The 24,147-nt window shown below is 42.7% G+C and overlaps 1 protein-coding gene across 1 annotated transcript in view; it reads right to left on the minus strand.

Annotated features, from left to right (window-relative positions):
* The window catches only part of LOC311136824 (yjeF N-terminal domain-containing 3-like), a 66,443-nt gene that overhangs the window by 12,320 nt on the left and 29,976 nt on the right, over window positions 1-24,147 (minus strand). Inside the window, exon 2 of the mRNA XM_084171112.1 lies at window positions 746-854. Coding sequence (XP_084027238.1) covers window positions 746-854 — 109 coding nt within the window. The remainder of the gene's footprint in view (window positions 1-745; window positions 855-24,147) is intronic.

Raw genomic sequence — 24,147 nt, forward strand, 5'->3', positions numbered from 1 at the left:
CAAAGAGACGAACACACATACACACACACACATGTAGGGGTCTGATGTAAGGGGCATGTGGACTTGCCAGACTGGCTCCCAGCAGAGGAGCAGATCAGTCTCTCATCAGGCCCAGTAGTGAACAGAGGAACAGAGGCTCTGGTGTGCCTCAGGATTTATGGAGCAGAGACACAGCACTGATGAGAGGGACAGTTATCCCACAACTGTAAGTAAAGACCCAGTCAACACAAAAAAACAAGTTTTTTCCAAAAACACAGAGAACAGAACAGTCCCTGTGTGTTCCCTAAATCTCTATTCACAGTTCATATGTCACGAGCCCTTAGAAAGTTGCATGGTTTTGAAATACTATTAGGTGAAACAGCATCAGAGACTGGGAATGGGAGAGAGGGATGGATGGATGGATAGATAGATGGATGGATGGAAGGAAGGATGGCACAGCCAGAAGAGGACTGGCCACCCCTCAGAGCCTGGTTCCTCTTTAGGTTGCTTCCTAGGTTCCTGCCTTTCTAGGGAGTTTTTCCTAGCCACCGTGCTTCTACATCTGCATTGCTTGCTGTTTGGGGGTTTAGGCTGGGTTTCTGTATAAACACTTTGTGACATCTGCTGATGTAAAAAGGGATTTATAAATACATTTGATTGATTGATTGATTGATGGATACATGGATTGATGAGTAGCCCGAAAAAGGTGATTATTGGAGAGAGGAAGGAAAAAGGAGTGGGGGGATAAGGGTGGTACATACAGTACCTTGGTGATGGCGATGGCACAGGCATGCCCCCAGATCTCTATCAGCTGCTGCTGGCCAAACCTGTAGTCCCTCACCAGCTCTGTCTCAATGGCTGCTGTCTCCACTTTACTGTAGGGAAACACAACACAGAGCAATAGCATTAGCATCATCAATCAGATTCAATCAATCACAATTCAATTATATATTGTGTACGGTAGCACTGTTTATGCATCTCTCAGCAAACTAGACCTAAACCTCAAAAACATCTGTTGCTGTGTTGCGTGTTAGATTAAATGCTTGGTTGGGGATTGTCTGATGCCTGAGGTATTTCCTTTGAGTGTAAAGACACTACCAAGTTGAAGTTTATGAAGTAGGTATTTACATGGCTCTGAAACAGGTATACAGGTAAGGCTGACAGTTGAAACAGGTCCAGGCCTGAACTGATGTCATAATACTGGCATGTGGGCTCTTTAAACCAGAGAGGGAGCTGCTGTGGAAACACAGAGAAAGTACACTATTCCATATTACACTAGAGACACCTGGTGGAGAGCTGGAGTACTACATCAATACTTTCTCTGAATACATTTTTACATTTTTTGTCATTTAGCAGACGCTCTTATCCAGAGCGACTTACAGTTAGTGAGTGCATACCTTTTCATACTGGCCCCCCGTGGGAAACGAACCCACAACCCTGGCGTTGCAAGCGCCATGCTCTACCAACTGAGCTACAGGGGACTACGATGGAGAATATTATAATCAAAGCATATAGTATAATAACATACACTGAGTATACCAAACATTAGGAACACCTTCCCAATATTGAGTTGCACCCCCCCCCCCCCCCCTCAATTCGTTGGGGCATGGACTCTACAAGGTGTCTAAAGATTTCCACAGGGATGCTGGCCCATGTTGACTACAATGCTTCCCACAGTTGTGTAAAGTTGGCTGGATGTCCTTTGGGTGGTGGACCATTCTTGATACACACAGGAAACTTGAGCTTGAAAAGACCCAGCAGCGTTGCAGTTCTTGACACAAACCGGTGCGCCTGGCACCTACTACCATACCCTGTTCAAAGGCACGTACATCTTTTGTCTTGCCCATTCACCCTCTGAATGGCACACATACACAATCCATGTCTCAATTGTCTCAAGGATTAAAAATCCTTCTTTAACCTGTCTCCTCCCCTTCATCTAGACTGATTGAAGTGATTTTAACAAGTGACATCAATAAGGGATCAAAGCTTTCACCTGGATTCACTTGGTCCGTCTATGTCATGGAAAGAGGATGTTCTTAATGTTTTGAATACTCAGTGTATATAATGGAAAGAGGATATAATATAATAATAATATGCCATTTAGCAGACTCTTTTATCCAAAGCGACTTACAGTCATGTGTGCATACATCTTTACATATGGGTGGTCCCGGGGATCGAAACTCTACCCTGGCGTTACAAGCGCCGTGCTCTACCAATTGAGCTACAGAGGACCACCTCTGTAGGTGGTGTTGTTCTTAATGTTTTGTATACTCAGTGTATATCTGCACTGAGATGTAATCAAACATATTTTGTTAGCGTGAGAATTGATCAATGGAGTCACAACGTTCTAATAACAAAACTGTATTGCAGTCAGTAATGTAGATGTCCTATTTGCTCAAATGTTCCCAGATGTTTTTGGATAGTTTTTTCCTGTGTTATCAAGACAACATAGATTAATTTAGTTTGCATGAGGAGTTCAGCCATAGGCAACAGAGAACAGGAGAGAGGAAGAGAGAGAGGGGAAGAGAAGGAGAGAAAGAGAGAACTTCCATCAAGATCAATACAGAAGCAGCAGGGTCGAACCCTGCTGATTGTGTGTGTGTGTGTGTGTGTGTGTGTGTGTGTGTGTGTGTGTGTGTGTGTGTGTGTGTGTGTGTGTGTGTGTGTGTGTGTGTGTGTGTGTGTGTGTGTGTGTGTGTGTGTGTGTGTGTGTGTGTGTGTGTCTGCTGCTTTGCCCAAATGTTACATAATGTGTGGGAGCGGCAGGTAGCCTAGCGATTAAGAGCGTTGGGCCTGTAACGAAAGGTCGCTGGTTGGAATCTCCAAGCCGGCAAGGTGGGAGCAAAGCAGTTAACCCCCAACAACTGCTCCCCGGACACCGATGACGTGGATATCGATTAAGGCAGCCCCCCGCACCTCTCTGATTCAGAGGGGTTAAATGCGGAAGACACATTTCGGTTGAATGCATTCAGTTGTGCAACTGACTAGATTTCCCCCTTTCCTCAAAGGCGACATTTGTGGTTCCAGCAGGAGTATTTTTGTTTACAGCAGAATCTATTTGTCAGCTGATGCTCTGCTCACACACACACATGCATGCACACGCAGTTGGAGAATTTTATATTTTTCAAACACCTGAAACTGTATTTTCCTGCAATCTAGAGCCATAATCATTATGCTTAATTCTATGTAAAAAAAAAAAAAAAGTATATTTTTCTGCATACAGTATCTAAGCATACCTCTTGAGCTGTCTGTATCCTCCTGACTGGTGGTTATTTTTTTAAAGAAACTAAATATTATTTTCTGCATCTCTGCTAAAATCTGGGTAAATGATTGAAAGAAATATGAGTACATACAGTGGGGAAAAAAAGTATTTAGTCAGCCACCAATTGTGCAAGTTCTCCCACTTAAAAAGATGAGAGAGGCCTGTAATTTTCATCATAGGTACACGTCAACTATGACAGACAAATTGAGAATTTTCTTTCCAGAGAATCACATTGTAGGATTTTTTATGAATTTATTTGCAAATTATGGTGGAAAATAAGTATTTGGTCACCTACAAACAAGCAAGATTTCTGGCTCTCACAGACCTGTAACTTCTTCATTAAGAGTCTCCTCTGTCCTCCACTCGTTACCTGAGGAGACTCTACAGGCACCTGTTTGAACTTGTTATCAGTATAAAAGACACCTGTCCACAACCTCAAACAGTCACACTCCAAACTCCACTATGGCCAAGACCAAAGAGCTGTCAAAGGACACCAGAAACAAAATTGTAGACCTGCACCAGGCTGGGAGGACTGAATCTGTAATAGGTAAGCAGCTTGGTTTGAAGAAATCAACTGTGGGAGCAATTATTAGGAAATGGAAGACATACAAGACCACTGATAATCTCCCTCGATCTGGGGCTCCACGCAAGATCTCACCCCGTGGGGTCAAAATGATCACAAGAACAGTGAGCAAAAATCCCAGAACTCAAATCCTGCAGTGCCAGACGTGTCCCCCTGCTTAAGCCAGTACATGTCCAGGCCCGTCTGAAGTTTGCTAGAGTGCATTTGGATGATCCAGAAGAGGATTGGGAGAATGTCATATGGTCAGATGAAACCAAAATAGAACTTTTTGGTAAACACTCAACTTGTCGTGTTTGGAGGACAAAGAATGCTGAGTTGCATCCAAAGAACACCATACCTACTGTGAAGCATGGGGTGGAAACATCATGCTTTGGGGCTGTTTTTCTGCAAAGGGACCAGGACGACTGATCCGTGTAAAGGAAAGAATGAATGGGGCCATGTATCGTGAGATTTTGAGTGAAAACCTCCTTCCATCAGCAAGGGCATTGAAGATGAAACGTGGCTGGGCCTTTCAGCATGACAATGATCCCAAACACACCGCCCGGGCAACGATGGAGTGGCTTCGTAAGAAGCATTTCAAGGTCCTGGAGTGGCCTAGCCAGTCTCCAGATCTCAACCCCATAGAAAATCTTTGGAGGGAGTTGAAAGTCCGTGTTGCCCAGCGACAGCCCCAAAACATCACTGCTCTAGAGGAGATCTGCATGGAGGAATGGGCCAAAATACCAGCAACAGTGTGTGAAAACCTTGTGAAGACTTACAGAAAACATTTGACCTGTGTCATTGCCAACAAAGGGTATATAACAAAGTATTGAGAAACTTTTGTAATTGACCAAATACTTATTTTCCACCATAATTTGCAAATAAATTCATAAAAAATCCTACAATGTGATTTTCTGGATTTTTTTTTCTCATTTTGTCTGTCATAGTTGACGTGTACCTATGATGAAAATTACAGGCCTCTCTCATCTTTTTAAGTGGGAGAACTTGCACAATTTGTGGCTGACTAAATACTTTTTTCCCCCACTGTACATACATTTAGTAATTGTTTGTTTTTCTAAAGTCTACCAACCTTGCCAGCAGGCATGCCAGCTTAGTTAGACAAGCTAGCTACTCTAACTTGATTGATAGCCTGAAATGGCTTCTTGGTTATTAGGTTATGAGATTGGGAACCTATCTGGCCTAGCTAAAGCCAACTTCATAAAATTGGTTAGTGGTTAGTAGAATTACACAGAAAAAAACTAAACATTATTATTATTAAAATGTTTTTTTTTTAATTATTATAATTAACAGGACAAATCTGAGGGGGCACATGCCCCTGTGCCCCCTATGGGCATGATGCCTCTGGACTTAATCATCCTCCACTTGTGACTACAGAGGAAAACACAGCATACAGTGAAGTTCATGTTCCTCCCAAGTCCCCAGTGAACAGATAACACACAGTACCGTAGTCCTTCACTCAAGCACATAAAAGCCCTAGAGGGAAAGGGAGAGATGGATCCAACTTAGGTTCACCAAGGGGGACCATATGTCAGTGAAGGTGCTCTGAAGAGCAGAGGAGGAGGGGAGGGGAGGGGGTGTTGGACATACGCTTGAGTGGCTGGAACAGCAGCAGCAGAGACAGTAACAAGCTGGAGAGGCCCAGTGTTGCACCCCTCCCTCCCCTGGAGTCTCCATGAATCTACCTGTGTGTGTGGCGGCCACGGCATCCCTATGGTGTGTCATTACTCCTCGCCACTCAGGCTGTGGCCCAGGGTGCTCAGCTGTGATCACATGCCTCTTAATGAGCCTGTTTACCTCCACAGCCCCGTTGTCCCTGAGGGGAGCAGACACACATACACAAACAGAGGGGAATACATACACATGTATGCGCCGCACGTACACGCACATACCTTCTCAAACACACACTTACTCATATAAGCAGAGGGCTGCTCGCAAAACACTTTTCCACCACGTCACGCCAAAACATACAGTAGGGCCTACACACAAAATACACACGACTAAGGCTGTGCCGACAACACTTAACAATGACTAATGAGCACATAATTATGGGAGAGAGTCAGAGCTGTCTGACAAAACAGATGGAAAACAGAGTGCCTGCAGTAACGCTGTACTAACGCTGTACTAACGCAGTACACTCTCAGGAGACTGATTAGGTCTGGGATGATGAAGTGATTAATATCAATTGCAGCCTGTTACTTGCACGGAGTGTCCCTCCATCTTAATTTACAGGAACCCCCTCTCTCCTGAAGACAAAGTTACAGTGAAATGAGTGTAGGAGCTGAAAGTGTTTTTATTTTTTATTTTTAAAGAACTAAATAACTGAGTACTGAGGCTGTTCCTCTCCTCCTCTCCCATGCCCTCCTCTCCTCCTCTCCTCCTCTCCCATGCCCAACTCTCCTCCACTCCTCTCCTCCTCTCCCATAACCTCCTCTCCTCCTCACCTCCTCTCCCAATGCCCTCCTCTCCTCCTCCTCTCCTCCTCTCCTCCTCACCTCCTCTCCCATGTCCTCCTCTCCTCATCTCCCATAACCTCCTCTCCTCCTCTCCCATGCCCTCCTCTCCTTCTCTCCTCCTCTCCCATGCCCTCCTCTCCTCTGCCCCCTCCCCTCCTCTACTCCTCTCCCAATGCCCTCCTCTCCCAATGCCCTCCTCTCCTCTCCTCCTCACCTCCTCTCCCATGCCCTCCTCTCCTCCTCCCATAACCTCCTCTCCCATGCCCTCCTCTCCTCCTCTCCCATGCCCTCCTCTCCTCTGCCCCCCTCCCCTCCTCTCCTCCTCTCCCATGCCCTCCTCTCCTCCTCTCCCATGCCCTCCTCTCCTCCTCTCCCATGCCCTCCTCCCATCCAGGATCTACATGAACTAAACAGCTCCTAAAGTAATCAGGATCACCATGGCAACTCTGTCTTTTCACTCACTTCACAGTAATTACCCAGGCTCCTCTCTGCTGATGCTTAAATAACTGTCTATTAGACCTGGTGTCCCTCCTGTTTGTCCTCCTCTTTGTCCTCCTCTCTGTGCTCCTCTCTGTGCTTCTTTCTTTCTGTCCTCCTCTCTGTCCTCCTCTCTGTCCTTCTTTCTTTCTATCCTCCTCTCTGTCCTCCTCTCTGTCCTTCTTTCTGTGCTTCTTTCTTTCTGTCCTCCTCTCTGTCCTCCTCTCTGTCCTTCTTCCTCTCTGTCCTCCTTTCTATCCTACTCTGTCCTCCTTTCTGTCCTGGTAACTGTCTTTCTTTGTGATTCTTTCTGTCCTCCTCTCTGTTCCTCCTCTGCCATCTTTTCTGTTCTGATCTGACCGAACACAACACAGAATACCCACATCACATGAGGTAAAAGAGACGTGTCTTTTTCCAGTAATTCTTTCTCTCTGTTCTTTCTCCCTCTCTCTCTCCCGCTCTCTCTCTCTCACACACATGTTCTCTCTCTTTTCTATCTCTCTCTTACACTGTTCTATCTCTCTCTCTCTTCTGCTCTGATGAAGGCCAGGTCGGTTTCTTTGATTTCCCTCTGTTCTTTTTCCATGTATCCCTCTCTCTCTATTCTATACCTCTCTCTCTCTTTCCCTCTGTTTTATTACTCTATCCTGCTATGATGAAGGCCCGGCCAGTCTCCCTGATGCAGAACGACGAAAGAGGGCCTGACAAGAGCAGAAAGAAAGACACAGAGAGAGACAAATATGTATATATATATATCCACACTACCGGTCAAAAGTTTTAGAACACCAACTCATTCAAGGGTTTTTCTTTATTTTTACTATTTTCTACATTGTATAATAATAGTGAAGACATCAAAACTATGAAATAACACATATGGAATCATGTAGTAACCCAAAAAGTGTTAAACATATCGAAATATATTTTATATTTGAGATTCTTCAAATAGTCACCCTTTGCCTTGATGACAGCTTTGCACACTCTTGGCATTCTCTCAACCAGCTTCACCTGGAATGCTTTTCCAACAGTCTTGAAGGAGTTCCCACATATGCTGAGCACTTGGTGGCTGCTTTTCCTTCACTCTGCAGTCCGACTCATCCCAAACCATCTCAATTTGGTTGAGGTCGGGGGATTGTGGAGGCCAGGTCATCTGATGCAGCACTCCATCACTCTCCTTCTTGGTCAAATAGCCCTTACACAGCCTGGAGGTGTGTTGGGCCATTGTCCTGTTGAAAACAAATTATAGTCCCACTAAGCCCAAACCAGATGGGATGGCGTATCGCTGCAAAGCACCCACACACCATAACACCTCCTCCTCTATGCTTTACGGTGGGAAATACACATGCGGAGATAATCCGTTCACCCACACCGCATCTCACAAAGACACAGAGGTTGGAACCAAAAATCTCAAATTTGGACTCCAGACCAAAGGACACATTTCCACCGGTCTAATGTCCATTGCTCGTGTTTCTTGGCCCAAGCAAGTCTCTTCTTCTTATTGGTGTCCTTTAGCAGTGCTTTCTTTGCAGCAATTCGACCATGAAGGTCTGATTCACGCAGTCGCCTCTGAACAGTTGATGTTGAGATGTGTCTGTTACTTGAATTCTGTGAAGCATTTATTTGGGCTGCAATTTCTGAGGCTGGTAACTCTAATGAACTTATCCTCTGCAGCAGAGGTAACTCTGGGTCTTCCATTCCTGTGGCGGTCCTCATGAGAGCCAGTTTCATCATAGCGCTTCATGGTTTTTGCGACTGCACTTGAAGAAACTTTCAAAGTTCTTAACATTTTCCGTATTGACTGACCTTCATGTCTTAAAGTAATGATGGACTGTCGTTTCTCTTTGCCTATTTGAGCTGTTCTTGCCATAATATGGACTTGGTCTTTTACCAAATAGGGCTATCTTCTGTATACCCCCCCTACTTTTTCACAACACAACTGAGTGGCTCAAACGCATTAAGAAGGAAAGAAATTCCACAAATTAACTTTTAAGAAGGCACACCTGTTCATTGAAATGCATTCCAGGTGACTACCTCATGAAGCTAGTTGAGATAATGCCAAGAGTGTGCAAAGCTGTCATCAAGGCAAATGGTGGCTACTTTGAAGAATCTCAAATATAAAATATATTTTGATTTGTTTAACAGCTTTCTGGTTACTACATGATTCTATATGTGTTATTTCATAGTTTTGATGTCTTCACTATTATTCTACAATGTAGAAAATAGTAAAGAATAAAGAAAAACCCTTGAATGAGTAGGTGTTCTAAAACTTTTGACCGGTAGTGTATATATATACAGTGCATTTGGAAAGTATTCAGACCCCTTGGCTTTTTCCACATTTTGTTACGTTACAGCCTTATCTAAAATTGATTGAATAAAACAATTTCCTCCTCAATCTACACACAATACCCAATAATGACAAAGCAAAAACAGGTTTTTAGAATTTCTTTCAAGTTTATAAAAAACTAAAACAGAAATACCTTATTTACATAAGTATTTAGGCCCTTTAATTAATAATAATAATAATAATAATAATAAAAATATGCCATTTAGCAGACGCTTTTATCCAAAGCGACTTACAGTCATGCGTGCATACATTTTTGTGTATGGGTGGTCGCGGGGATTGAACCCACTACCCTGGTGTTACAAGCGCTGTGTTCTACCAGCTGAGCTACAGAGGACCACCACAGTCTTTCTATGAGACTCGAAATTGAGCTCAGGTGCATCCTGTTTCCATTGATTATCCTTGAGATGATTCTACAACTTGATTGGAGTCTACCTGTGGTAAATTCAATTGATTGGACATGATTTGGAAAGGCACACAGCTGTCTATATAAGGTCCCCCAGTTGACAGTGCATGTCAGAGCAAAAACCAAGCCATGAGGTCGAAGGAATTGTCCGTAGAGCTCCGAGACAGGATTGTGTCGAGGCACAGACCTGGGGAAGGGTACCAAAAATGTCTGCAGCATTAAAGGTCCCCAAGAACACAGTGGCCTCCATCATTCTTAAACGGAAGAACCACCAAGACTCTTCCTGGAGCTGGCCGCCTGGCCAAACTGAGCAATCAGGGGAGAAGGGCCTTGGTCAGGGAGGTGACCAAGAACCCAGAACTCCAGAGTTCCTCTGTGGAGATGGGAGAACCTTCCAGAAGGACAACCATCTCTGCAGCACTCCACCATCAGGCCTTTATGGTAGAGTGGCCAGACAGAAGCCACTCCTCTGTAAAAGGCACATGACAGCCCGCTTGGAGTTTGCCAAAAGGCACCTAAAGGACTCAGACCATGAGAAACAAGATTCTCTGGTCTGATGAAACCAAGATTGAACTCTTTGGCCTGAATGCCAAGCGTCACATCTGGAGGAAACCTGGCCATCCCTATGGTGAAGCATGGTGGTGGCAGCATCATGCTGTGGGGATGTTTTTCAGTGGCAGGGACTGGGAGACTAGTCAGGATCGAGGGAAAGATGAACGGAGCAAAGTACAGAGAGATCCTTGATGAAAACCTGCTCCAGAGCGCTCAGGACCTCAGCCTTGGGCGAAGGTTCACCTTACAACAGGACAACGACCCTAAGCACACAGCCAAGACAATGCAAGAGTGACTTCGGGACAAGTCTCTGAATGTCCTTGTGTGGCCCAGCCAGATACCGGATTTGAACCCGATCAAACATCTCTGGAGAGACCTGAAAATAGCTGTGCAGCGACGCTCCCCATCCAACCTGACAGAGCTTGAGAGATCTGCAGAGAAGATTGAGAGAAACTCCCCAAATACAGGTGTGCCAAGCTTGTAGCGTCAAGAAGACTCGAGGCTGTAATCACTGCCAAAGGTGCTTCAAAAAAGTACTGAGTAAAAGTTCTGTATACTTATGTAAATGTGATATTTCTGTTTTTTATTTTTAATAAATTTGCAAAAATGTCAGAACCTGTTTTTGCTTTGTCATTATGGGGTATTGTGTATAGATTGATGAGGAAAATAAGAGAGAATAAGGCTGTAAAGTAACAAAATGTGGACAAAATCAAGGGGTCTGAATACCTTCTGAATGCACTGTATACTGCATGTACAGTACCAGTCAAAAGTTTGGACACACCTACTCATTCAAGGGTTTTTCTTTATTCTTTACTATTTTCTACATTGTAGAATAATAGTGAAGACATCAAAACTATGAAATAACACATATGGAATCATGTAGGAACCAAAAAAGTGTTAAACAAATCAAAATATATTTTATATTTGAGATTCTTCAAAGTAGCCACCCTTTGCCTTAATGACAGCTTTGCACACTCTTGGCATGTCAAAGCTGTCATCAAGGCAAAGGGTGGCTATTTTGAAGAATCTAAATTATAAAATATATTGAATGAGCAGGTGTGTCCAAACTTTTGACTGGTACTAGAGAGAGCGAGAGGGAGAGATGACTCATAGACACCAGCTCATTCCTGTCTCCTGTGTTATATTTCTAACACTGAGGTTTTTAAGCCACTGAATACATTCAGCAAAGGCCTGAGAAACAATCAAGGTAATGCATCTCATTATCAAAATAAAGACAGAAAAATATTCCCCTTTATTACATTAGCATTAAGATAATCACATTTAATGTCATTATGAGCTTAAGTGGTGCTAGAGCAAAAAGGGATTGGTCATAAGTTGGGCTCATGGCGGCCAGGGAAATATAATATTTGAGTTAAGCAGCACATAGAGACTTTGAGGAGAAGAGCTGTGGAGATGCTTCCTTGCTGAGCACTCAAGAAGTTCCTGGCTTACAAATCATGGACAGCCTAGCGTCATCAATATTCCTTTATTTAGCTAATGCATGCTTCAGCCTCTTCCTGCTGCAACCACTTCAGATCACTTGATGTTTGACTATTGATCCTGCTGTGTGCAGAGGTGCGTGTGTGTGTCTGTGCACAGGTCTGTGTGTTTGCACAGGTGCGTATGTGTGTGTGGATAAGAGATCTGCTAAATGACTAAAATGTAAATGTGTGTGCACGAAGGCGACAGGTCACCTAAGGACACACAAAAGACACAAAGTACCAAAGTACATTCTCCTCATCAATCAAGACGAGTGTGGTTACAGGAAGCCTCCCATCTGAGAGGACAGGGAGAGCGAGGAAAAAGAGGCCAGGCTTGGCTGACGATAGCAGAGAGCAGAGCAGAGAGAGAGAACAGAGATTAGTAAAATCATCCATCACTGTCTCAATCCAGCCTCAGCCTGAGGGGAACAACATTATTTAGTGGCGCGAGGACTAAAAGCGAGGAAAAATAGAGAGATAGAGAGAGTGCGTGTGTGCGTGTATGTGGGTGTGCGTGTTTGTGTAAATCTGAAGGGCCAAAGGAGATTAGATCTGCGGAGCAGTTCGCTGTTGGCCGTCAGCGAAGCTGGAGAAGGTGCTGGAACAGCCGTGGCTCAACTTCACCCATAGCCACAGCCTCACTCTCACCCACAGCCTTGACCACACCCTCAGCTGGCACCGAGAAGACTGGGTTTACCTTGCCTCAGCCTGGCCACATATGGTCAGATCCTGCCTGTGTTATACCTTCAATCTCCTCCATTGATTCTAATCTTAGAAATTATTCAGATTGTCACACTTCTCACCCATGAACAGTGCACTGGGATATCAGAGTGGTAAAACTATAGTCACAGTGCCACTCACAACAGTGAGTCATAATTCAATTAATTTCAGGGCTATAATGAATCCTGGGGGTGGATGGACATATTGTATGGACATTTATGGACAATGCATATATGGCATGGATAATGTATGTATGGCACGGACAATGTATGTATGGTATGGACAATGTATGTATGGTATGGACAATGTATGCACGCATGACTGTCGCTCTGGATAAAAGTGTCTGCTAAATGGCATATATTATTTATATTTTTTATTTTACCCTTATTTTACCAGGTAAATTGACTGAGAACACATTCTCATTTACAGCAACGACCTGGGGAATAGTTACAGGGGAGAGGAGGGGGATGAATGAGCCAATTGGAAGCTGGGGATGATTAGGTGGCCATGATGGTATGAGGGCCAGATTGGGAATTTAGCCAGGACACCGGGGTTAACATCCCTACTCTTACGATAAGTGCCGTGTGTGTGTGTGTGTGTGTGTGGACTTTTATCTGGATGGATGACTACACAGAACACCAGACTGAGCCACATCAATAGATCAAATAAAATAAAATAAAATGTTGTCACATGCTTCGTAAACAACCGGTGTAGACTAACAGTGAAATGCTTACTTACGGTTCCTTTGCCAACAATGCAGAGTTAAAGATTTATAAAAAATAAATAAAAATAATAATAATATTGAAATAGTGACACACAGATATAGTGACACATAAATACACAGTGAATAACGAATAACAATGCCGAGTAACAATAACATGTCTATACACTGATTATACAAAACATTAGGAACACCTTCCTAATATTGAGTTGCACCACCCCCTTTTGCCCTCAGAACAGCCTCAATATGTCGGGGAATGGACTAAAAGGTGTCGAAAGCTGGCCCATGTTGACTCCAATGCTTCCCACAGTTGTGTCAAGTTGGCTGGTTGTCCTTTGGGTGGTGGACCATTCTTGATACACACAGGAAACTGTTGAGCGTGAAAAACCCAGCAGCGTTGCAGTTCTTGACACAAACTGGTGCGCCTGGCACCTACTAACATACCCCATTCAATGGCACTTAAATATTTTGTCTTGCCCATTCACCCTCTGAATGGCACATATACACAATCCATGTCTCAATTGTCTCAAGGCTCAAAATCCATATTTAACCTGTCTCCTCTCCTTCATCTACACTGATTGAAGTTAGGGATCTTAGCTTTCACCTGGATTCACTTGGTCAGTCTTGGTATTCCTAATGTTTTGTATACTCAGTGTATACAGGGAGTTCCAGTACAGAGTTGATTTGCAGAGGTATGAGGTAATTGAGGTAGCTATGCACATATAGGCAGGGGCAAAGTGACTAGGCAATATGATGGATAATAGACAGTAGCAGCAGCGTATGTGGTGAGTGTGTGTGTGTGTGATTGTGTGTGTGTGTGTGCGTGCGTGCGTGCGTGCGTGTGTGTGTGTGATGTATGTGTTGGGATGTCAGTGTGAGTGTGTAGGTAGAGTCCAGTGTGTGCATAGAGTCAGTGCAAAAGAGTTAGTGTAAAAAAGGGTCAATGCAGGTAGTCCGGGTAGCCATTTGATTAGCTATTTAGCTGTTTTGTTTAGCAGTCTTATGGCTTGGGGGGTAGAAGCTGTTCAGGGTCTTGTTGGTTCCAGACTGGCACTGCTTTACATGCAGTAGCAGAGAGAACAGTCTATGGCTTGGGTGGCTGGAGTCTTTATAGAGGTCCTGGTACAAAGGTCCTGGATGGCAGGGAGTCATCATTTTAGCGGGTGCTACTAGCGCTAACTTCTGGCTACCATTACAATACCCTATACGGATCAGCAGTAAAACCATTTGTCAGCCACTGGGCACTGGGAATCAACAGATACATTAAAGACCAAGTCCTGTCACATCCCATTGGGTTTCAGTGACCTTAAAACATGCTGCAGATACCAGTGAGAGGATCACTAACTCAATTTAAAAAGCTGTTGGCCTGGATACAGCCCAGACTGATGACCATTCTCCACTTCTACCCGACTACCCAACTGAAACATAACAACAACGCATCAACTGTCCTGTTTTCATGAATAGACAGTCTGGGTCTGGTTACGTGCCTGTGAGAGTTTTTCACTTTCTCTCCCTCTCGCTGCCAACTCTTTCTTATTTCATTCTTTTTTTTGTTTTGTTTGTGGACCAGTCAAAAGCTTTTGATACTGTTGATCATGCTAATTTATTGAATAAGTTGTCCTCTATAGGCCTGAGCTCTGACGCATGTTCTTGGTTTCATGATTATCTTAGTGACAGAACTCAGGCCATCGTGATAGATGGGGTTAAGCCTGAATTTCTTGAAGTACATAAAGGTGTACCACAGAGGTCGATTTTGGGACCTGTTCACTTCACTATTTATATTAACACCATTGGTGAATCTGTTAAAAATTGTAAACTTCATCTACATGCGGATGATACTATTATGTATGCTATTGCCGACTGTTGATCTGGCTGTGTCAAAACTACAGTCAGATTTTATAGCTATGCAGGAATCCTTTGCTGATTTAAAACTTGTGTTTAATACGGACAAAACTAAATACATGTTGTTTTCAAACTCTTGTAAGAACTACATGTTCACTCATTAGATGGTTCTCAAATCGAACGTGTTCCCGCATATAAATACCTAGGCGTGGATCAGAAAACCAGTCAGTATCTGGTGTGACCACCATTTGCCTCATGCACCGCGACATCTCCTTCCCATAGAGTTGATCAGGCTGTTGATTGTGGCCTGTGGAATGTTGTCCCACTCCTCTTCAATGGCTGTGTGAAGTTGCTGGATATTGGCAGGAACTGGAACATGCTGTCGTACACGTCGATCCTGAGCATCCCAAACATGCTCAATGGGAGACATGTCTGGTGGGTATGCAGGCCATGGAAGAACTGGGACATTTTCAGCTTTGTTTCAGAACATTTAATTATCTGGCAACACTGCACATTTTAGAGTGGCTTTTTATTGTCCCCAGCACAACGCAAACCTGTGTAATGATCATGCTGTTTAATCAGCTTCTTGATATGCCACACCTGTCAGGTGAATGGATTATCTTGGCAAAGGAGAAATGCTCACTAACAGGGATGTAAACTAATTTGTGCACAAAATTTGAGAGAAATAATATTTTTGTGCGTATGGACATTTTTTGGAATATTTTATTTCAGCTCATGAAACATGGGACCATCACTTTACATGTTGCCTTTATATTGTTGTTCAGTGTAGTTACACTGTAGTCAACTCTCCATCTATTGAGCTGTGCTTTCAGACAGCAACATAATAAACCACCCTCACATCACCTCACCTCTTTTCTCTCACTGCTCAGTTTGGACAAAATAGTGTTTTGACCCTGGAGGTTGCTTCTCAGCAGTAAACAACAAGCAGTTCACTGTAGCTCTCTCCTGCTGTGGGATGGGCAGGCAGGCAGCACTAGCCAATTGTCCAGTGAATACCATATTTTCGCTTGACCTCTCTGACATCTCCCCGGTGGCCTCCTACCATCTCAGCTTCCTGTCTTACACCTCTGACCAGTGTTCTCATACACATAGAGACATACAGAGACACCAAGGATGAGATGTTCTCATCTACCTGCCCTATGAAACACATCAGAGTCAGGGCATCAGTTAAGCCTACGGAGCTACAGTAACAGTGGACCCTCCATTTTGTACTCTATTCTTCTCTAGAAACGTAGAAAACAGCAGTATAATGTTAGCAGTGCACTGACAGACCTAATGGTGGTGCGTAACCTAGAGGGAAGATTTGGTATTTGTCAAGCAAAACCATGGCAAGAAGAGTGAAGAGGATTACATGACATCCAATGATGTTGCTAGATTAGGTAAGACTGGCTTCTCTACATTGACAAACAAAAACATTAGTAAGCTAGGTGTTGTTGTTCTGAGTCTGTAAGCCTGAGGGCTTGGTTTGTTGTGATGTCATAAGGCATAGAGCGATCTCTTTTTCCATCCCTCTCCCTCTCTCCCTAGCTCTCTCACGCCCTCTCTCACTTTATCCTTATTACTGCATTTTTTTCTCTCTTTCTTCATTTCTCTCTTTCCATTTATCGCTCTCTCTTTGTCTCCATCTCTCTCCTCTCACTCTCCATTTCTTTCTCTCTCTCCACCACCCTCTTCTCTCTGTCCTCCTCTCTCTCTCTCTCTCTGTAATGGGAAAATATTTGATTCATTATTTTCCTGTATTTGATACAGTGTTGATGTGGATTGATATGTAATAAACATGCTTGTATGTGTAAGGAGACGCAAATAGATGCATTCCCTTGGGGGAAGGGAAACATGGGTTAACCATGTCACTTGTTAGTCTATAATTATCTGTTGTAACTAAGTACTGATGTTCATACCTTTGACCTGATTAACTGCTAGTATCAAATGTCTGCCCGTGTTCAATGTTATCGTTAAAGTTTTACACCAGACTGGGGCAAGGACACACTGATAATGTATCGGTGATACTGATAATGTATCGGTGACACTGATAATGTATCGGTGACACTGTGTGATTCTGTAGCTGCTGATCTTGTGACTTCCTACACATTTTTATTTTTATTTAACCTTTAACTAGGCAAGTCAGTTAAGAACAAATTCTTATTTACAAACCTCTCAGGCTGGTGTTTACAGAAGATTTGGTGCTGTGTGACTAATATATAAAGGTCTCCTCAGAGAACGCCCGTCAGACATTTTCTCTGTTGCAACATGTAATTAAACCAAAATGATTTTGATTGATGTTATCAACAACTCCTCTCCTTTTTGTTCACCTGAAAATAACTGTTACAGATGGCTTCGAGGATGGAATACTCAAGGTTTCAGCCTTGTTTCAGGTTTGTTTCCTTGGTATTAAAACGAACCACTAAAATTCGGTGAATGAGCCCACTGTGCACAGATGGCAGTTCAACGTCTAGTTTTGATTTACGTTTGGTTGAGTTGTCAACTAACATGAATTTAACGTGAAATCAACACACAATTCACCATGTCATTGGATTTAGGTTAAAAGTTGGGTGAAAAAAATTACGAAATTCCCTTACATTGATTACTTTTTGTAAATCCAATTTGTTTTCCACAGAGTCAACGTCATCACATAGATTTTGTAGGTTGAAATGACGTGGAAACAATGTTGATTCAACCAGTTTTTGCCCAGTGGGAGCCTTGTTGTACTGTCAATAGATGATCTTGGTTTTGTTGTAGTCAACTACTTGGTTAAAAGGTGATACTGGTATCAGACACCACTGGCCTTTCCGTAGCGTGGTCAGTAGGTACGGGGTCAGCAGAGTGGAAAAACGTGTTCCTCAAGTGGAAGACAAGTCCGCTGTGTGTATAGTTTGTTAACTGGAGGCGCAAAACGACATCTTTAAAACTCGAGTGGCATCTGCCTCTGCGGTGTCGGCCTGGTGGAAAAGTAACCAATATGTTTTACTGACCACACAATTGTGATAGCTCTCCGGGACCAGGGATTAGCAACCCCTGGTCTACTTTCAATACTGCTATAGCAAAATGTACAGTGTTCCTCTTTGTATTGTGTGTAGCGGAGCGAAAAAACCTTGTTCAGATTCATTCTGACAAGTCAGGAATAACCTCTGGTGGGTAGAGCCTGTGTTGTGTGTTCGTTGGTTCATGTTGTCCCAATTTGGTTGGTCTGTCTAATTTTGTAACTATGGTTCTATATTTGTGAATTGCCACTCTCCCCTATTAGATGCTTCTTTTGGTAAAACAAAGTTAAAATAAGAAAGATAAGGCTAAGAATGCCGCCGTGATGGTGATGGGTGAATGATGGGAAGATTCTCTGACTTATCGCAACACTATTGTTTGTTTTAATGTGAAGATCTTGAGTTGTCTGACAAATTGTATGACTATGATCAGACCATTACTGAGTGATCGGGCAGAGGCGGCTGTGGTTGGGAAAGCATGTTTTGATTGTCAAAAGCTGTAAGGAGTAGTTCAAATGATGTGAACATTGGTATATGGCTGATCTATTTGATAATTTGGGTCCATTACATATTTTTAAAATACATAAACTATGTTTCAAGTTTTATTAGTCCTATGTACAGGATACACATGGTATACACTGTCCAACTAAATGCTTACTTGCAGGTTCCTTCTCGACAATGCAACAACAATAAGAAATAATAAAAGATGAGAATACGAACATAAAGTAAATGGCTCAGTAGAATAGGATAAACATAGCATAAGCATAATACAGGAAGGCTCAATTTATAGTCCAATATTTACACATGAATCAGGGAAGGGGGGATTGGGGGACAAGTGTTTAAATTGTGCAGTATTAGTAATAGTACTGTAAATAAGGGTCTGGTAGCAGCAGTTGTGATGTGTGTGTAGCATGAATATGTGTGTGTGTGTGAGTGTGTGTGTGTGTGCGCGTGTGTGCGTGTGTGAGAGAGTGCATGTGTGTTTAAAGTGCAGAGAGTCAGTGCAGGTGGTCAGTCCAGTTCAAGTGTTCAGCAGTCTGATGGCTTGTAGATAGAAACTGTCTCTGAGCCTGTTGGTATCAGACCTCCTGCTCCGAAACCGTATGCCCGACGGTAAGGGAGTGAACAGCTCGTGGCTGGGGTGTGTGGGGTCCTTGATGATGCTGCGGGCCTTCCTCAGTCACCGTTTCAAGTAGATGTCCTGGATGGGTGGGAACACGGCCCCAGTGATGTACTGGACTGTCTTCAGCACCCACTAGAGGACATTGAGGTCGTGGATGGAGCAATTCCTGTACCAGGCCGTGATGCAACTGGTCAGGACGCTCTCGATGATGCAGCAGTAGTAGTTGGAGAGGACCTTATAGGCCTTCCGATAAGGAGAACGTAAAGGGGGGTTGTGGCATCCCTGTGAACAAAAGGTCTCTTCTTTATTTAATTATTAAAACCTTTTTGTTGGGAGCCACACTTGGGGCTCCAGGTTATAGAGTAAATCAAAATAGGAGTATGTGTAATTTGAAATACTTATTGGATGATCCTGGGGTACAGTATGTTTTATTTTTATGTGGACAATATAAAAATTAAATAAATAGAACTACTGATAATTCAATCAAAGTAGCCTACATGACAGATCAAGTTTGGAAACATAGCACAGCAAGGATTGTAGATAGGACTTTTTGTTTGGTGAAAATGCAGATGACAGCTCAGCGCTGCATACTTAAAAGGTAATATGGTCTATTTGCTATAGTCCTGAAGTAGATACAGTGAGGAAAAAAAGTATTTGATCCCCTGCTGATTTAGTAAGTTTGCCCACTGACAAAGACATGATCAGTCTATAATTTTAATGGTAGGTTTATTTGAACAGTGAGAGACAGAATAACAACAAAGAAATCCAGAAAAACGCATGTCAAAAATGTTATAAATTTATTTGCATTTTAATGAGGGAAATAAGTATTTGACCCCTCTGCAAAACATGACTTAGTACTTGGTGGCAAAACCCTTGTTGGCAATCACAGAGGTCAGACGTTTCTTGTAGTTGGCCACCAGGTTTGCACACATCTCAGGAAGGATTTTGTCCCACTCCTCTTTGCAGATCTTCTCCAAGTCATTAAGGTTTCGAGGCTGACGTTTGGCCACTCGAACCTTCAGCTCCCTCCACAGATTTTCTATGGGATTAAGGTCTGGAGACTGGCTAGGCCACTCCAGGACCTTAATGTGCTTCTTCTTGAGCCACTCCTTTGTTGCCTTGGCCGTGTGTTTTGGGTCATTGTCGTGCTGGAATACGCACCCACGACCCATTTTCAATGCCCTGGCTGAGGGAAGGAGGTTCTCACCCAAGATTTGACGGTACATGGCCCCGTCCATCGTCCCTTTGATGCGGTGAAGTTGTCCTGTCCCCTTAGCAGAAAAACACTCCCAAAGCATAATGTTTCCACCTCCATGTTTGACGATGGTGGGGATGGTGTTCTTGGGGTCATAGGCAGCATTCCTCCTCCTCCAAACAAGGCGAGTTGAGTTGATGGCAAAGAGCTCGATTTTGATCTCATCTGACCACAACACTTTCACGCAGTTCTCCTCTGAATCATTCAGATGTTAATTGGCAAACTTCAGACAGGCCTGTATATGTGCTTTCTTGAGCAGGGGGACCTTGCGGGCGCTGTAGGATTTCAGTCCTTCACGGCGTAGTGTGTTACCAATTGTTTTCTTGGTGACTATGGTCCCAGCTGCCTTGAGATCATTGACAAGATCCTCCTGTGTAGTTCTGGGCTGATTCCTCACCGTTCTCATGATCATTGCAACTCCACGAGGTGAGATCTTGCATGGAGCCCCAGGCCGAGGGAGATTTACAGTTATTTTGTGTTTCTTCCATTTGCGAATAATCGCACCAACTGTTGTCACCTTCTCACCAAGCTGCTTGCCGATGGTCTTGTAGCCCATTCCAGCCTTGTGTAGGTCTACAATCTTATCCCTGACATCCTTGGAGAGCTCTTTGGTCTTGGCCATGGTGGAGAGTTTGGAATCTGATTGATTGCTTCTGTGGACAGGTGTCTTTTATACAGGTAACAAGCTGAAATTAGGAGCACTCGCTTTAAGAGTGTGCTCCTAATCTCAGCTAGTTACCTGTATAAAAGACACCTGCGAGCCAGAAATCTTTCTGATTGAGAGGGGGTCAAATACTTATTTCCCTCATTAAAATGCAAATCAATTTATAACATTTTTGACATGCGTTTTTCTGGATTTCTTTGTTGTTATTCTGTCTCTCACTGTTCAAATAAACCTACCATTTAAATTATAGACTGATCATTTCTTTGTCAGTGGGCAAATGTACAAAATCAGCAGGGGATCAAATACTTTTTTCCCTCACTGTATCTAATGAAAAGGGGTTTAACCTTTAAACCGGGGTAAAAGCCAATCGATAATATCAAATGTAGAGCTAAGATACAGCAGGTGTGAAATAGTCTATCTTATTTGTTTAACCTAGGATAATAAGAAATAGGGGATACAAGCCCGGAAAATAACTGTTAAAAAACAATCATTTATAAAAGACTGTCTATCAGATGGAAGTTTAGTTAGTAATTACTAACCCCAAACCTTTTGGCCGGAGTGTTGATGGTATGGTTCATAATACACATATATATTTAAATGGATTTTAATGGTAAATAACTTACGTAAGGAAACAGTTCGCTAATGTTTTGGAAGGACTCTACTTTAAAAATACAAATGGGGTACTTACCAAAGAAAAATACTTTTTTCAGAGTAAACTTTTGTGAAATGTTGGAATACCGCTGTTAGAAGGTAAACAATTCTGGAGCCAAGCCAAGGCTTGTAAAGTAATTTAAATACATAGAGCTTTCGACTCTATGATTGTGTGGGACAAATCGATGGTTTTAATAATGTATTCCTTAGTAATTTGAAACGAATGTGTAAAATATACAATCACACGAGTTTGAAAGTTGACTGCATTTGCATTCTGTTGTTTAATTTTTGTTAAAAGTATTCAAGGTATTTGCAAACACAAATGTGTTTCTTGGGATACCAGGTAGTTGTCTATGAAATAGATAAGGTATCATTAATCTACAGCATTTATACAGCATTTATCATTTTAAGGTCTCAAATAGATGATAAACTATTTGGAAGTAAGTATTTACAGGCAAACACAATTCCTTATAGCCAATGGTTGCCAGATTTATTCTACAAGCTCTCACAGTCTCACGTCAGAATTAGACGTTCATCCATTTTTCTCAAACGTCAAATTTCGAAGTTGTTCCAAATGTCAAATTTCAAGTGTTTATGGTTAAGTTTAGGCATTAACTCCACATTTTTAAGGTTAGGCATTAACTCTGAATGTTTAAGGTAAGGGTTAAGGTTTGGGATAGACTTAAAACAAAAATATCAAAAACAACCTATCACTGTATTCAAACATGCAACCTTTGGAATCACAGCAGATGCTTACACCCATCCACACTGCCCTAGCAAAACCGAAACCTACTTGAAGGTAACAGCGCTCACTGTTGCCCCTAGTGGCCGGTTCCACGTCATCTCCCGACGTCCTCAGACATTGATGGACGTCGAATACTGACTTGTATCACAGGTGACGTGCCTGGATTTATTATACCTCCTGGTTGGTTTGTTTTGAAATACATTGTGTCTTTTTTGTTTTGTTTTAAGGTGGTTCTTGAACACTAAGATTACTAGAAGTGAAGTGATGTGGAATGAATAATGTTGAATACTCCCTTTGGTAGATGGTTATTCATTCAAGCATATTTGTCAGTGGGTTTGTTGAATAGGGTAATAGAGACTGTCATTGTGCTAGGGACATACAGTACCTGAATTGTTTTGGTCTACGTGGGTTTATTTATTTTATATCATGGAGGTGCATAATTGTAATATATCTCTCTCTCTCCCTCCCTCTCTTTCTCGCTCTACTGTCATTCTCATGTCCCCTGCCAGTTCCTTTTTAAGAAGCAGGTTAATGTGCTCATTGGGAGTCCTACAGTGTCTCTCCCATGTTGGTCCGTGTGTGATATCATATTGACTCATCTTTTCAAACCAAAACTGTCTGTCAATGTTGGCTCATGCTTGCCCATGTGTTCCATTCAAACAACTCTGTTGGTGTGGTTATGTTTATTTGAAACATTATCTGACTGATTTTGTGTGAATGTGTGAATCAAAATACTTTTTAAATCACAAAGTTAAAGTTCCAGTGCAATCAAAAACGTGATTTTCCTTTGTTTTATACAGTTGAAGTCGGAAGTTTACATACACTTAGGTTGGAGTCATTAAAACTCGTTTTTCAACCACTCCACACATTTCTTGTTAACAAACTATAGTTTAGGCAAATCGGTTAGGACATCTACTTTGTGCATGACACAAGTAGTTTTTCCAACAATTGTTTACAGACAGATTATTTCACTTATAATTCACTGTATCACAATTCCAGTGGGTTGACTGTGCCTTTAAATAGCTTGGAAAATTCCAGAAAATTATTTCATGGCTTTAGAAGCTTCTGATAGGCTAATTGACATCATTTGAGTCAATTGGAGGTGTACCTGTGGCTGTATTTCAAGGCCTTCCTTCAAACTCAGTGCCTCTTCGCTTGGCATCATGGGAAAATCTAAAGAAATTAGCCAAGACCTCAGAAGAAAAATTGTAGACCTCCACAAGTCTGGTTCATCCTTGGGAGCAATTTCCAAACGCCTGAAGGTATCTGTACAAACAATATTACGCAAGTATAAACACCATGGGACCACGCAGCCGTCATACCGCTCAGGAAGGAGACGCGTTCTGTCTCCTAGAGATGAACGTACTTTGGTGCTAAAAGTGCAAATAAATCCCAGAACAACAGCAAAGGACCTTGTGAAGATGCTGGAGGAGACAGGTACAAAAGTATCTATATCCACAGTAAAACAAGTCTTATATCGACATAACCTGAAAGGCCGCTCAGCAAAGAAGAAGCCACTGCTCCAAAACCACCATAAAAAAGCCAGACTACGGTTTGCAACTGCACATGGGGACAAAGACCGTACTTTTTGGAAAAATGTGCTCTGGTCTGATGAAACAAAAATAGAACTGTTTGGCCATAATGACCTTCGTTATGTTTGGAGGAAAAAGGGGGTAACTTGCAAGCCGAAGAACACCATCCCAACCGTGAAGAATGGGGGTGGCAGCATCATGCTGTGGGGGTGCTTTGCTATAGAAGGGGCTGGTGCACTTCACAAAATACATGGCATCATGAGGAAGGAAAAGTATGTGGATATATTGAAGCAACATCTCAAGACATCAGTCAGGAAGTTAAAGCTTGGTCGCAAATGGGTCTTCCAAAGTTGTGGCAAAATGGCTT

The sequence above is a fragment of the Coregonus lavaretus genome (assembly GCF_964263955.1).
Source record: "Coregonus lavaretus genome assembly, chromosome: 11".
Classification (NCBI taxonomy): domain Eukaryota; kingdom Metazoa; phylum Chordata; class Actinopteri; order Salmoniformes; family Salmonidae; genus Coregonus; species Coregonus lavaretus.